This window comes from Lampetra fluviatilis, chromosome 51, assembly GCF_964198595.1.
Source record: "Lampetra fluviatilis chromosome 51, kcLamFluv1.1, whole genome shotgun sequence".
Taxonomy (NCBI): Eukaryota; Metazoa; Chordata; class Hyperoartia; order Petromyzontiformes; family Petromyzontidae; genus Lampetra; species Lampetra fluviatilis.
The window spans coordinates 9,966,573-9,982,740 of record NC_136325.1 but is presented as its reverse complement, the minus strand read 5'-3'; the positions used below and the strand labels follow the sequence as shown (position 1 = coordinate 9,982,740).

At 54.8% G+C, this 16,168-nt stretch overlaps 1 protein-coding gene across 1 annotated transcript; it reads right to left on the bottom strand.

The window, feature by feature from the left end:
- Positions 1-4,102: 4,102 nt before the first annotated feature.
- On the bottom strand, positions 4,103-16,143 carry LOC144948966 (ankyrin repeat domain-containing protein 42-like). Its single transcript, XM_078878748.1, has 12 exons — positions 15,753-16,143; positions 14,650-14,825; positions 13,364-13,471; positions 12,872-12,991; positions 11,677-11,812; positions 11,113-11,316; positions 9,888-10,013; positions 9,152-9,257; positions 8,270-8,418; positions 7,247-7,373; positions 6,367-6,520; positions 4,103-5,640 (listed from the first exon to the last, which is right to left on the bottom strand). The coding sequence occupies exons 1-12, from the start codon at positions 15,790-15,792 to the stop codon at positions 5,545-5,547; spliced, it is 1,542 nt and encodes a 513-aa protein (XP_078734874.1). The 5' UTR covers positions 15,793-16,143; the 3' UTR covers positions 4,103-5,544.
- Between the last annotated feature and the right edge of the window lie 25 nt (positions 16,144-16,168).

Genomic DNA, 16,168 nt, shown 5'->3' with positions numbered 1-16,168 from the left:
GCACGCTCGAAATCGAGCGATCGTTCGTTGAAATTAATTACAATCCGCCGATGGTGCCGACTCGTCGACTCGCGAGGGGAGAGGGCGCAGCGCGCGAGTCGAAATGTTGCAGGCCGAGTTCATAGCCTTCTTCTCGACCCGGGGCTGTGAGCCGATCGCGAACGCGTGGCCGCGTCTCTGTTGGACGCAAGCCCCGTGGGCTTCTGCGTGGGTCTCCTTCCCCTCCCTCCTCCGAAACTTCCAGCCAGGGTTGCCGCCTGTCCTGGTTTTTCCCAGGATCGTTCTCTCGTTGAGGTAGCTGTCCTAGGAAGTCTCTTAAGTCTTCCCGGGTTTTTCTGTCAGTCTCCACTCAAGACGGTGCATTTAGAGGTAAGCTCTCCCCTCGTTTGGTATTTCGCGGTGGCGAGATGTTAACTACCTTGCCTGGTATACAGAAGGTTGTGGGTTCGATACCGACCCTGATGCCTGTATATTTTGAGTTGGCGTGTTCTCCCACGTGGTCGCGTGGATTTTTCTCCAGGTCCTCCTGTTTTCCCCTCCACATTTAGAATCAGCGTGCGTTTAAGAGTATTTGGCTACTATAATCGCTTCTGAAAAAGAGCTACGTAGCTCAGTGGACCTTATCTGGTTAAAATAAAAAATAGATTCGTTTTATTCCACCCATGATAAGTCCAGGCTTTGTTTTTGTGCCTGAGAGATAACAACCGTACCCCCAGCGCCCACGAGCATCTGCATCGCAACCAACCGAGTTTGACCATTTCTGAGTCTGTCCCTCGCAGCTCTGTGGCAGCCCCTTTCCACCGGAAGGAACCAGGGAACCACCGTGGCGATGACGGAGCTCTCTTTAACCTTTGACACAGTTGAGACAAAAAAAATCGTGACCACATTTTAATCTTGCATCCTGCTAATCTTCTGGGTATTTGGAAACATCTCTGAATCATCTTTCCCCCGTTCCGCTCCTTTAATTTTGTATCCCAGCCGAGAGTCGAGATGCGTTCTGTGAAGTGAAATGTGGGTAAGACGCGGGAGGGGGGGGGGTATAAAGTTTGTATGTTTTGGGGGTGGGGGTCGGAACGTCAACTGCGAGGGGGCGACTGCCTGAGCCGGGCACCCCCCTCCCAGCAACCTCCATTCCATGAGCCCCCCCCCAACCCACCACGGTTACAGCGCTCCCACCACTTGCCAAGGCGTCCCCACGCACTGTGGAGGCAGCACTGCCGGCTCTGACCCGGCCTCCATTCCAGTTGGTGTAGTTGTGACATTGTTGTTGTTGTTGCGGTAGGTTGTTGTTGTGTCAGGTTGTTGTTGTTGTTTTTAAATTTTGACTTAAAAGTTTCGTGACTGTATGAATTAATATTATATGGTTCTTTCGGTAAAGTCATGTAGATAGAAAAATAATAAAAATGAAAATAAAGTTAATAAAAAAATAATAAAATATCACGTTTCGGTCGCTTGTGTTGCGATCGAAACGTCGTGATATTTATTATTGTTATTATTTTTCTATCTACGTGACTTTACCGAAGGAACCATAGAATATGTTGTTGCTGTTGTTCTTTTGCCCTGGGCCCTGATGACTGCACTAAGAGGCTCCCGCCGGCCCTGAAGCACCGCGGAGCTGCTGACGCTGCAGACCGCAGCGGTGCCACGTGGGGCTCAGGGGGTGAGCTGCTGCTGCTGCACGACGGGGCGTGGGGGACTAATCTGGCTGCACTGCGCGTCCTCGAGATAACGAGGTGGTCCATCACACCGTGTGGTGTATCGATAACGGGAGGTTTTACTGTGGGGGCGGACCCATACAAATATGAAAGTAATTGGAACAAGTTGAAAGTTGCTTCCCCGACAACTCGAATATTGAACAGCGTGCAAAGCAATGCTGACTTGTTGGTGGCTGCGTCTCCACTCGGCCACCCAGTATACTTGGAACGTTGGCCCGACGTTGGGCCAATGGATCCAACCACGTGCCAGCCAATATTGGCCCAATGGCGAATGTTTACTGGGTGGCCACAGACCAAACCCGGACATATGTCGCAGTCAGCACTCGGTCTTATTACCATCATCAGCATTCTGTTGCAGTTGCCTGTGATACAGTTTCACACAATACCGGTACCAGGCCACAGTACAAATACATTCCTGCCACCCAAACACAGACAACTATTCATGGACCGTACCAGGTAACACCTGGACAGGTGGCAACGGGCATCTCCACGTGCAGTCCATCTCCAGTTGAGGACTGACTGCACACTGTGCAGTGCCTTGTGTGCAGCACTGGATTGTGTGTCCCAGAATTGGCTCTTTGTCATTTCCAGTGGTCTTACTGGCATTCTTTTCAACTTTTATATTGCTTTTTTAATTTTATATCAAATTTAAAAAAGCACACGTAAAAGCAATTCAAGCTGTACATGGGGTTTTGTTTAGATGATGGATATATCACGGGGCACCACACCCCCGAATTGGCCCAGTTTTTTGAGGATGCGCTGTAACTGAATGTAATTCATTTTACTGTTCCTATAAACATTGTAGCCGTAATTATGTTAGCTTTGATCTGCACAAAATCTACGAATAAATGTTATCTGACGTCAACGGTCTTCATTGTATTTCTAAAACACGTGGATGTTTTAAAGTCCTGGCCCATAGTTTCACCCAAGGGTTGATGTGGACAAGCGATCTCCTTGTCGTCCGGCTGCTGCTGCTGATGTAGATGCAGAGTAACAACTACAATGTCACTTCCAGGTGGTCAAGCCAGCAGATAACCACGCCGTGCTTAGCGCGGAGTGTCTCGCTGCGATGTCTCCCTCGGGCATCGCATGGTTATAAGCAGTGAGCTACATAAACAAGCAGTGAGCTGTATATCAACACTCTCCTGTGTTGTTAAAGCTGTGGCTACAGTGGTTGGCACGGGCCCTTGTGCAAGCAAGGACCCGTTGGGCCCTGGTGGAGTAGCATCGCCTACACAACTCGTGGTTTATTGGCCCTCAGGGCTCGAAGTCGACAGGTAAAGGCCGTCCTTCCAGGTCGCCCAGATTGAGGTCACCTTGACAGTGCAACTGTCATGTCCTTCGATCTACTTTATCACTGAGATGTCCTTCGATCTACTTTATCACTGAGATGTCCTTCGATCTACTTTATTACTGAGATGTCCTTCAATCTACTTTATCACTGAGATGTCCTTCAATCTACTTTATCACTGAGATGTCCTTCAATCTACTTTATCACTGATATGTCCTTCAATCTACTTTATCACTGAGATGTCCTTCAATCTACTTTATCACTGAGATGTCCTTCAATCTACTTTATTACTGAGATGTCCTTCAATCTACTTTATCACTGATATGTCCTTCAATCTACTTTATCACTGAGATGTCCTTCAAACTACTTTATCACTGATATGTCCTTCAATCTACTTTATCACTGAGATGTCCTTCAATCTACTTTATCACTGTCTCATCCATCATCTCACCCACCATCTCACCCACCATCTCATCCATCATCTCATCCATCATCTCACCCACCATCTCACCCATCATCTCACCCATCACCTCACCTATTATCTCACTCACCATCTCACCCACCATCTCACCCATCACCTCACCTATTATCTCACCCATCATCTCACCCATCACCTCACCTATTATCTCACTCACCATCTCACCCACCATCTTCCCCATCATCTCACCCACCATCTCACTCATCATCTCACCCATCATCTCATCCATCATCTCACTCATCATCTCATCCATCATCTCACTCATCACAGCGATGGTTTACCACTCCGCTACTCCTGGCACACTCATCTGGCCCGACCACCTCAATGTCAACCCCACAGCTGTTGCTCTACAGCAGCATCAGCCACGCGGTGGAGACGAATAAAACACGACGGACACAACGATGAAACAAACAATGACAATAAACTTTATTGAAAAAGGAACATCTTTTACATTTCGGTTGTCAGAATAGCCACACAGTGCGATTTTGTCTCCTTGGTGAGTGTGCTCCTTTAGCTTTTTGTTTGAATACTTACTCACAAATTATCTGGTGATGCTACTGCTGCACTTGCAGCACAAACAACAACAAACTCAAACAGTATTATTGAAGTTGTACTAAATAGTTAACACAAATTATTGAATAGAGCAAGGTTATTATAAGAGACGGGTAATTCCATGAACCTTTCCTCCTTATAGACAGATGGAACAGCGAGCGAGTGAGTTAACGACAAAGTGAATGCATGCACGCTCTCAAGCTTGCAATGAAAAAGCGTTGAGAATGCCAAGCGAACCATTTCCACGCTTGTGACATTTACATTGGCGGAGGCCGGAGACCACAATCTCTTGCTGTTCGTGTGGGAACCCTCTTCACCGCGTGGATGTTTCTGGCTGAACAACGTCGGGGGATAATGAAAAGTTGGTGACTGCCACGGGGGGTGCGCCACGGTGACAAGATGTCAACTCCCTCGCCTGGTATGTAGGAGGTCGTAGGTTCGATCCCTACCCTGATGCCTGCTGCCCATGTGGAGTTTGCGTGTTCTCCCCGTGGCATTTGGATGCTATAAATTTGGTTGCTATATATGTCCACATGATAAGCCACTTCATTGAGTTATCATTTGTGGCCAGATCACTTCTGAAAAAGAGCTATATAGCTCAGTGGGCCTTACGTGGTAAAATAGAAAATAGTTGAGTGTTAGTTGAGTAGTTACAATTTCTGGCCGCAGGTGGTAAAACATGCACCGCCATATCCGGAATCACCGACGACACCACGACCCGCGCTGCCGGCACTTGTGACGGGTACTGCAAGATCCGACCGTGTGTGTCCAGTGCTCGCCGAGCTGTATCGACTCCTGGTTGCCGAACGAGTACATTATAAAGTCGCATTCATTACACACAAAGTTCACTTAAAGCTTTCGTGACTGCAGGAATTCATATTCTTTGGGTCTTTCGGTAAAGCCGAGTAGATGGAAAAATAATAAAATTATCACGACGTTTCGATCGCAACACAAGCAATCGTCATCAGGTGAAAAATATATAGCGAGAGAGCTGCCGAGGCAGGAGAAAATATTTTTTCACTTGATGATGATTGCTTGTGTTGCGATCGAAACGTCGTGATAATTGTATTATTTTCTATCTACGTGGCTTTACCGAAAGACCCAAATAATACACACAAAGTGCTTGGCACAAATGAACCACGATACCTCGTTGATCTCGTCAAGGAACACGAACCGTCACACGAACTCCAGTCATCCTCGCAGTGGCTCATTGCTGGATATCGAATAAAGACGGTCACTGCATTGCACTTTCAGATGCACTTCTGCGGCCGTCTGGAACGCTCTTCCGATATTAGGAAGCCACTGGAGCTATGCACTTTCAAATCTAGATTGAAAATTAATTTCTTTAAAACTGCTTTTTGTGTTTAGTTTGTTGTCCTTCCCCTGCACCTCCTATTAGCACGGTTGGCTATGTACGGTGCGAATGAATTTGAACATACATACATACTCTCATGTGAAGGGTGGGGATGAAGAGGAGTTGGCAGCAGCGGGTGTGCAGTGCCCACCCCTCACTGGGGCAGCCGCCTGACGAACCTCCCTTCCACCTCCTGTCTTCTCTTTGAGTTCTTGTTCTTCGCACTCCGGGCCCTCCCTTCTCCCACGACCTTCAGGTGGGGGGTGGGCAGCCAACACGGCCGAGGGAAGGGAGATGAACGTGGGTCACACAGCGGTGGTCCGCGACGCCTGCCGAGATCGCACGCCCGGTGAAGTGGCTGTCGAGGACGCAGGCGGAACTGCATCGGGACCCACGGGCTGAGAGGGTGGCCGGGAGGGTGACGTGGAGGGTGACCGAGAGGGCGACTGAGGCCCGTGCTAACCGCGGCCATTTCGACACCAATTGGGGCTCAGAAGCTGCCAAAAGCAGTCCCAGCACACGCTTGTGGCGCGATTTCTATTGGTCCAACCACGCGAAGGGGGATCTCGAACGGAGCCCGAGTTCTCGTCGCACGTCGCCGATATCCTCTCGCAGACCCTCACTCCTGAATCCTCCCCTGGCTGTCGAGCCCTGCCCTCCGCTATTGCGCTCCCCGCAGCGCAAGTGTGGCGAGTCGCACCCCTGCTACGTGTCGGTAGATCCCACGAGCGGAGGCTAAAGGGCAGTTCTGCCTGCGCCTGCAGAGCCGAACGATGGAGCACGTCGGTCGACCGCCACCCGCCCATCGTCGTCGAACAACGGACGGCGCCACCAGATTGAATTCGCCATTTTGCGGGGCAGTGCCCTCGAACGGCCAAAAAAGGGACGAAGTCAATTTACAAGCCCACCCGCGGAAAGCGCCGTCCCAGAGAAGGACCGGCCACTCGCCGTACAGCGGCACCCCACCCAGTCTCACCGGCTCCGGAGGGGGACCGTGCGGGGGTCCCTGCAGCTCCTCAATCAGACGTCCGAGATGCTCAGTCTGGCCGCGCGACTCGTCCAGGAGCCGCTCCAGCTCTTCGCGCCGCAGACGCTCGTACTCCAGTTGTGCTCGTAGCTCCTGCGCCTCCCTGCGGTCCGCCCGGTCACACCGCAAGCCTAACCCCGCTCAGAGCTGGCAGGCCCCCGAGAACCAGCCCTCCTTCATCGGCGCCGCCCACTTCTACGTGGCCCTGCCCACTCGACCACTAGCCACGCCCACAAAGCGAGTGCCCCACCCACTACTTAGGTAACCCCACCCCTTGGCCCGTATCAAGTGGCACGGCTTATGCAGCGTAATAAAACAACCCCTGGCCAAGATGGGGCAAAGTGCAGGGCAAATGTTGCGTTTACCTGCGCGCAATGTCAGTCAGCACACCGCGAGGACGCAGCTGGTTGTGAGATGTTAACTACCTCGCCTGGTATACAGGAGGCCGTGGTTTTTATCCCAGCCCTGGTGCCTGCTGTATATTTAGAGTTTGCGTGTCTCTCCCCCTGTGGTCGAGTGGATTTCTCTCCGGCATCTCCAGTTTTTCCCTCCACATTTAGAATCAACATCACGCTTTTAGAGTATTTAGCTGCTATACACTTTCTGCATGATGATAAGCCACTTCGTTCAGCTGTCATTTGTGACAGCCAGATCACTTCTGAAAAGGAGCTATACAGCTCAGTGGGCCTTACCTGGCAAAATAAAATTCGCTTAGTTGTAGCTCGGTTGTGCAGTGGAGGGCCCTGGTGTTGGAGGGTTGCGGTGGGGGGCAGGGGTGGGGGCGGGGGAGCCCCCCACCCCCCCCCCCCGGGGTTTCCGGCATTCTCACCGCTCGAGCCGGCGCTGCTCCCCGCGCCGCTGCTCGTCCTCCTGCACGACGCCGCCCAGCTGCTTCGCGTTGCTCCTCGCGATGCCCAGGAGCCGCTCCAGCTCCGCAACCCGGGCCTGCGCACGTCCTACGCACGCACACACGCGCATGCACACACACGCACGTGGGGGTGTGTATAGTGGGGAGCGGTGGTGTAGCGGTTAGCGCGCTGCGCTACGAACCGAGCAACCCGAGTTTGAACCCGCTCACGGCCAACACCAGTGATGACTATTTGAACCGGGCCTGGGCCTCCCCTAGGTCAACTCGATCTCAAATGAGTTCCTGGTGCAGTGTGTAAACATTACCACTGGGGAGACAAAGGCGGCTGGGCGTGGTGCCCCAATAGTTTATTGAGGGGGTTCTTTGTCTTTATAGAGAAGTCGTCTCAGTCAATAAAACCAAAACACCTGGGTCTGTGTGTGAAGAGGGAAGTCCCTGGCCTTGCTCGGCCCCCAACCAGATTCTGATACCTTCCTTGCGAGACCCCCCGCGCATCAGGGTTCGGTTCCAGCTTAGCATGGCAAATAGTCGGTGGAAAACCAGCCGTGCCGTGAGGGCGCCGCGTTGGCTCGGCGCAGAGATGCCAATGGAAAAAAGGGTTAAAGGGGATCTGTAAATAACCCTGCCCTGGCAAGATGTTAACTCACTTGCCTGGTGTACAGGAGGTCGTGGGTTCGATCCAGACCCTGACACTGGCACCTGTATATTTGGATTTTGCATGTTCTCCCCGTGGTCTCGTGGATTTGTCTCTGGGTCCTCTGGTTTTTCTCTCCACATTTAGAAGCAACATCACGCGTTTAGAGTATTTAGCTGCTATAAATGTCCACGTGATAATCCACTTCGTTGACCTATAATTTGTGATAGCCAGGTCGCTTCTGAAAAATAGCTATACAGCTCTCAGTGGGCCTTACCTGCTGAGATAAAAACAACAATAGTGTTAATAGTTTAATAAAAACCGCGGAGTGGGCGCTCCGCGGTGCTCACTTCGTGCCGCTCTGCGCTGCTCGGCGGAGGGCGTCGGAGCGTCGGAGCGGTCCATGGCGCCGGCCGGCGCTGCCTCTCCTTCCGAGGAGTCCGAGTCCGAGTCGACCCGCCCGGCCGCCAGGAGTCTCACGGCCGCCAGCTGAGCGAACCTGCGAGGAGTGCGCCACGGGGGGGTGAGGGGCAGGGGGGGGGGGGCCCGGTGGTGGGGCTGGCAGTGGAGCTGAGCGGTGAAGGAAGAAGTGAAAAGTCCGCAGGGTAACTAACTATGAACTATTTTTATTTTGCCAGGTGAGGCCCACTGAGCTTCATAGCTCTTTTGCAGAAGTGACCTGGCCACAAATGATAGCTCAACGCAGTGGACATTTATAGTATAGTAGCCAAATACTCTAAATGCACGTTACAGTCGCATACCTGTCAACCCATTATCAGTGCCCTACTTATGACAGACCAATTTCGACGTTATTGGTCACCCCGTGCCCTTATAAATATCAACGTTCATCCTACAACGTCCCATCACAAGGGAGAAACACAAACAAATATACGAAAAAATGTTTCCCGTATTGAAGCGTCTGTACACCGTATGGACCTGAAAACTCAATTTCCCTGTACAGGAATACGGGGTAAACCATTTGGGTTGACAGCTTTGCAGTGAGGTCGCGAATTGGGAGAGCCGAGCGGTTTGGGAGGCCGAGGTCACAACAAATGAAAGGTCAGGCCAAAGCCTCACCCCCGCGAAGGTCACGCAAATGTGGACCCAGATTATTGCCCCCATCCATCCTTGCCCTGCTCCTCAGCCACTGCCCCCGTCGCCCCCTCCTCCTTCACCCCAACTCAGCACCCCCCCCCCCAGCACCCCCACCCACAGCAAACCCCCCGTGTCACCTCTTGGCCGTGTCACGGGGGGTTTCGCCTGCGTCGTTGCGTGCGTGCGCGTTCGCTCCGGCCTGCAGCAGCCACTGGAGGCAGTCGAGGTGACCCTGTCCTGCAGCTGCAAAAACAAAGATCCCCCGCATAGTCTTAACAGACTGTTGGGGCAAATGCTGTTAGCGAGCAGCACCTATTAACAGCCGGCACGGCACACGAGGCGGTGGGTGGCCAACGCCTTTGTCTCCCTAGTGGCGATGTTTACACACCACACCAGGTACTCATTTGAGGCTGGGTCGACCTACTGGAGGCCCAGGATCGGTTCAAATAATTGTCACCGGTGTTGGCCGTGAGCGGGAATCGAACTTGGGTCGTAGCCGGAGTCGTAGAGCAGCGCGCTCACCGCTAGACCAGCGCCACTCACCACACAGACTGAAGCTGCACACGCACAGACACTCAGGGTGAGTATGAGACTGCCAACTAGGGTGAGAGAATTGCAGCCAAAGTGAGGCAATGCCAACCTAAGTGAGGCAATGCCAGACCAGGGGAGACCAAGTGGGTTCATGCCGACCATAGGTGAGACGATGCCAACCCACGTGAGACTGGGCTACCCGATACTAATGCACTGATGCAGTGAGTTTCCCTTCGGAAGTGCCCTCCTACGGACGTCTGTCTGTGACGACGTCAACGGTGCTGTTTGTTGCTGGTCGCTTGGCGTTTTGGGCCTCGTCTCCCTCCTCCTCCCCCTCCTCACCCTTGTGGAGGGGGGTGCCCCCTCCGCCGTCCCGCTCATTGACCGTGATGACCCCCGACTCGACGAGGCGACGGAGCGACTCCAGGTCTCCCGCGTAGGCCGCCACGTGCGCAGGGAACGCCAGATCTGGTGGGGGTGCGATGGACCAGACAGCGATAGAACAGATGCGGGGATCAACGCCAAAGTGATTTCCTGATCACATGAGCGGACGGTGCGATAGAAGTTCAACATACATACATTGAGCCATTGGTGGTCATCTGTTTATAGAACCCCGAGACAGTGGCGGAAATTCCACATTCCTGTGACCGGGGGCGAATCTATCCATTGGGCAACCGCTCTTAGCTTTCGCGCAATGTGTGAATAATTTTCATCGACCCCAGAGAGATGATGGGCTGAGTGAACCCCCTGACGAGGGGATGAACTCGCGACCTTTAGATCGTGAGCCGCTCGTTCAGCCATCTGGCAAACTCATTACACGCTATTGTGGAGCATTATGGGTAAACGCATATTCAGTTATTAAGTCCAACTCCGTTCTGTTTCTCTACATTTACACACAGGCATGTTTGACTCGTCACCCTATTGGCTTCATTTTCAGAACAGACATTGAGTGCAGTGTTTCTGAATGGTGCGTTGAAATCTGTGCTGCGGTATCCTGCAATACACTTAAACACAGCAACATGGGGCACCAAATCTCGATACAAATCAATTGCTGCTGTCACCCAAACTAAACTATTTAAAACTCGAACAATTTGTATTCTACCAGGTAAAGTCCACTGAGCTGTGTAGTTCTTTTCCAGAAGCGACCTGGCTATTACAAATGTTAGCTCAACGAAGTGGCTTATCATGACGTGGAAATGTATCGCAGTCAAATACTCTAAACGCGTGATGTTGATTCTAAGTGTGGAGGGCCTGGAGAAAAATCCACGCGAACACAGGGAGAGACACGCAAACCCAAATACACAGCAGCAGGCATCAGTGTCGGGATCAAACCCACGACCTCCTGTACACCAGGCGAGGTAGTTAACATCTCCTAGCCACCGCGGCACCCCAAACAAACACATGCCAACTTCCCAAAGGAGCGCCCGAGTCAAACCCGGGCAGGTGGCAACCCCCAGCATCCCCCCACCCCCGCGGGGGCTTTTGTGCCACACAGATGGATTCATTATACCCACCGGTCGCCACCGCCCGTGGCCCCCCTCCCCCGCCCCTCAAACTGGACACGCACCCTCATCGTGCCCCCCCGGGGGGGGCCGCGTCCTGGCAGCCCGCGCCACCTCCACGGCGGCGGCGCGGTGGTGCCTCCGCGCCGCGTCCTCCGGGGTCTCCCCGTGGTCGTTGCGGGCGCCCAGCGCCGCCGGGGCCCCCGCGGGGCCGGCGCTCAGCGTGAAGCGCAGGCACGGCACGTGGCCCTCGGCGGCGGCCAGGTGAGCTGGGGGGAGGGGCGTGGCAGGGAGAGGAGAGAGGTGTGGGGTGGGGGGAGGGAGGGAGTCAATGCCGGTCAAACTTGAGAGATGGTCGAGGTCAAGAGGTCATCATGCTGTGCTGGTTGATGGCTGGTGGAGCAATGACAGGCGACCACTCCTCCAGTGTGTCGTGGATCTCTCCCCTTGTCTTCCCATCCCTAGCCACCCTCTCCGCGTGTCTCCCCGTGTCTCCCCTTGTCTCTGCTTAGCCACCCTCTCCGCGTGTCTCCTCGTGTATTGTATCCCTCTCTCCCCTCGTCTCCCTCTCGTCACCGTCTCGTCGCGTCTTCCCCGTGCCCCGTGTCTCCCCCCCCCGCTCGCCGTACCGGCCGTGTTCCCAGCGGAGTCAGTGTCGTCGAGGCGCGCCCCCCATCGCACCAGCAGCTGCAGGCAGCCGAGTCGCCCGTGGAAGGCGGCGCAGTGAGCGGGGCCCCAGCCGCGTGCGTCCGGGGCGCTCGCGTCCTGAGTGGGGGGGGGGGTTGAGTGGGGGGTAGTTGAGTGGGGAGGGCGGGGCGGTTGAGTGGTGGGGGGGGTGAGGAGGGGGGGTCATGGGCAGGTGAGGGCCGGGTCAGTGCAGGGGGATTTAGAGGCTGCTCCCCAGGCCCTGGGATATTGAATATTTAGATTGTGTTTACTGCTATAAAGTTCCACGTCATGAGCCACTTTGTTGAGCTGTGGTTTGTGATGGCCAAGTCGCTTTCTGAAAAATAAGTTAATAGCTCAGTGGGCTTTGCCTGCTATGATGGGGATTGTTGACTTTTATTTGTGTTTGGGTGATTTGTTTGACTTTCCTGTACTTTGCATCCTTTCGTGTTTTCATGCCGTTTGTTGTTGCAACGTTCTTACCCCGTGCCCCTATTGACCATCTGTGAAGAAAGAGCTTCATAGCTCATCGGATACCTCCAATATAAATACATATTCTGATTCTGATAAATACACGAAATTCAATAGACATTAGCATGACTCCAAGCGATCGTCTCAACAATGGTGTTAACTTGTAACCGCGCGCCACCAACGCCGCCGCCGCTCAGCATCCGCTCGCTGTCCTACGAAAAGAGGACGACTCCAAGAGGCGCCAGGGGGAGGAAGGACAGCCGAGCGGGAAGGCAGCAGCAGCAGTAACCACACGGTGAGCAGGCACCAACAATTGCCCAAGCACTGCGGTCCTCTATATATGAAGGTGTTTACATGTGGAAGGGAAACCGGAGCACCCGGAGAAACCCCACGTGTGCGAGGGGGAAACGCGACATCCCATACAGACGGGACAGGTGGAGTCAACGCCTTCTCCTGGCGAGCCGGGGTCCGGCTCCTCGATGCCCGCGGGAAGTGAGTTTCACAAACCACGTTTGTGTGTGCGGTGATCCACCACGTTTCAGGACCGTCTCACCCCACCCCAATCCCCGTGAAAGTTGCACTCGATCTGCCATTGGGACAAGTGGCCGTTCGCTTTGATTCTAACTTGGAACCGAAGCATCCGAGGTGAGTGGCCACGGGCGGTGTCGTGGCCCCGGGACGACTCACGGCGCCGGCGCGGAGGAGCGTGAGCAGCGTGAAGGAGTGGCCGTGCCCCGCCGAGAGGTGGGCGGCCGTGCAGCCGCGGGCGTCCGCTCGGGATACGTCGGCCCCGCTCGCCAGCAGCGCCTGCGGGGCGACGAGGCGGCGGTGGTGAGACGTGAACTCTCTCGTCGGCTCCATTCCGACCCCGACGAGTGCTGCTGCATGTTTGGAGTTTGGGTGTCTCTCTCTCTCTCCCCGTGGTCGCGTGGATTTTTCTCCGGGTCCTCCGGTCCCCCACCCCCCCCCCCCCACGTAATAATCAACATCACACGTTGACAATATTTGGCTACTGCTCTATACATTTCCACATGATAAGCCACTTCGTTGAGCTATCAGTTGTGATAGCCATGTGGCCTCTGAAGAAGAGCTACACAGCTCAGTGTACTTGGCCTGGTAAAATATAAAAGGTGTAATAGTTTTAGTTTAACCCCAGTGCCCCCCCCCCCCCCATCTCACCTGGGCGCACGCGTGCTGCCCACGCAGAGCCGCCACGTGGAGCGCGGTCCAGCCACGGCCGGCGGTCGCCTCTGGGTCAGCTCCGTGCCACAGCAGCCAGTGCATGCACTACACACACACACAGTGCACACACACACACATCCAGTACACACACACAGTACACACACACATTGCACACACACAGACACAGTGCACACACACAATGCACACACACACAGATCCAGTACACACACACACACAGTGCACACACACACAGTGCACACACACATCCAGTACACACACACACACACACAGTGCACACACACAGTGCACACACACACAGTACACACACACAGTGCACACACACACAGTGCACACACACACACACAGTGCACACACACAGCCAGTGCTCACACACACACACTACCACTCCCCACACACACACACTACTGCTCCCCACAAACACACACAGCTAGTGCTCACACCGCACCAACACGGCTCGCCGCTTGTCGCACATGTTCGCGGTTCGATGCCGTAAGGCCGCCCTGGTAAATACTGCAGTTGTATTAATAGCATTGCCACCTTTTTTTCACGGGAAAACCCTGAAACATATATCTCAGTCAGTCCAGGTGTATCAACACGGTGCAGTTTACTGCAATAAAGATCGACACGATACCGCTATCACGTCTCGGTACGAACCAATTCCTGCTGCCCGAACAGACGCGCTGATTCCCAGACAAAGTCGAAGAGCTTTGCTGCTCAAATGAGGAATTAGGCATTGGAGCTCATCTGCTTACAGACGTGTAGATCTCATCATGGGAAATCCACGATCCTATGGCGAGGGCGAGTCTATCCATAGGACAACCACCTTTGACTTCCATGTTAAGCAGTATTTAATTGTATCGACCCAGGAGGGATGATGTGTTAAGCCAGTGTTCTCCATTGAAAGGCGCTGGTGGCCTTTCTTGTGGCCCCTGACGTCCGGCCCCCGACAAGACACAAAAGTGAAATCCCCCCCCCCTCCCACCATCATCATCGTGGTCGTGCTGTCAAACCCAACAGTGGTTTAAAATGCGTGGCGGTCCTCACGCTGACGATGTCTTATCGGGGAAAGTGGCTTCCCCCCCCCCCCCACTCTGAAAATGAACACTGGGCAGAGCCCACTAGGAACCCGTGTGTGACCTCCTTCCGATGGAGATCCGCTCGCCATACCACCGGGCAACCTGAGCGGACTAGACGGACAACCGTGGCCGCAGGCGCTGTGTGTGTCCGCTTGTTGATCAGACATCGATGTGGGAGCCCCGCACCTCCAGGCTCCCCGCATGCGCAGCCCAGTGCAGGGGGCTCATGCCGTGCAGGGGGTCCGCCTGGGAGAGGCTCGCTCCGCACCGGTGCAGCAGCTCCAGGGCGGGCGCGTCTCCGGCACGGACCGCATCGTGCACGCTCGCGTAGCGGGGCTCCACGTGGCGGGGCTCCACGGGGGCTGGGGGGGGGCAGGGGGGGGGCGAGGTGGGGGAGCAGAGGGGGGGGGGGGCGAGCAAGGCAAGAGGGCAGGGTGGGGGAGCACGAGTACGTACAGCTGCTGTTTGTATGTTGAACTTCTTTCGCACCGTACGTAGGCAACCGTGCTCATCGGAAGTCCGTGTCGGCGCACGCTTAGATTGAGGTGCCCACAGGAGGGACGGTGTGTGCGTGAGTGGGTGTGTTGGGTGAGTGGGTGTGTGGGTGAGTAGGTGTGTGCGTGTGTGGGTGTGTGGGTGAGTGGGTGTGTGGATGAGTGGGTGTGTGGGTGAGTGGGTGTGTGCGTGAGTGGGTGTGTGGGTGAGTGGGTGTGTGCGTGAGTGGGTGTGTGCGTGTGTGGGTGTGTGGGTGAGTGGGTCAGTGGATGAGTGGGTGTGTGGGTGAGTGGGTGTGTGCGTGAGTGGGTGTGTGGGTGAGTGGGTGTGTGCGTGAGTGGGTGTGTGGGTGAGTGGGTGTGTGCGTGAGTGGGTGTGTGCGTGAGTGGGTGAGTGAGTGGGTGAGCGGGTGTGTGGGTGTGTGAGTGAGTGAGGTGAGTGGGTGTGTGGGTGAGTGGGTGTGTGCGTGAGTGGGTGTGTGCGTGAGTGGGTGTGTGGGTGTGTGCGTGAGTGGGTGTGTGGGTGTGTGCGTGAGTGGGTGTGTGGGTGAGTGGGTGTGTGAGTGAGTGGGTGTGTGGGTGAGTGGGTGTGTGCGTGAGTGGGTGTGTGGGTGTGTGCGTGAGTGGGTGTGTGGGTGTGTGCGTGAGTGGGTGTGTGGGTGTGTGCGTGAGTGGGTGTGTGGGTGTGTGCGTGAGTGGGTGTGTGGGTGTGTGCGTGAGTGGGTGAGTGGGTGTGTGGGTGTGTGGGTGAGTGGGTGTGTGGGTGAGTGAGTGAGGTGGTGAGGTGGTGAATACCGGAGCTCACGCTGGCGTTGTCTGAACACTCTGTCGGCATGAGGGCGGGAGAGAGGCGCTGAGGGAGGCGAGGGAGGTGAGGATGAGAGGAGAGAGGCGAGGGAGGTGAGGATGAGAGGAGAGAGACGGTGAGGGGGGTGAGGATGAGAGGAGAGAGGCGAGGGAGGTGAGGATGAGAGGAGAGAGACGGTGAGGGAGGTGAGGTGGGTGAGGATGAGAGGCGGTGATGATGAGGAGAGAAAGAGGGAAGCCGAGGGAGGTGTGGGAAGCGGTCACGTCACAACACGCGGGCGCCATGACAACAGCCGCCAGGGAGACTGCCAGAGAGCAACAGCGCTAGTGTGTTAGTGTGTGGGGAGCGGTAGTATGTGTGTGTGTCTGTGTGTGTGTCTGTGTGTGTGTCTGTGTGTGTGTTA

Coding starts and splice junctions, on each gene's coding strand:
- LOC144948966 (XM_078878748.1), bottom strand. CDS start 15,792: ATGCCGACAGAGTGTTCAGACAACGCCAGCGTGAGCTCCG. Junction 14,826..15,752: donor CAACGCCAGCGTGAGCTCCG/GTATTCACCACC, acceptor GCCCCCCCCCAG/CCCCCGTGGAGCCCCGCCAC. Junction 11,813..12,871: donor CGCTCCTCCGCGCCGGCGCC/GTGAGTCGTCCC, acceptor CCCCCCACTCAG/GACGCGAGCGCCCCGGACGC.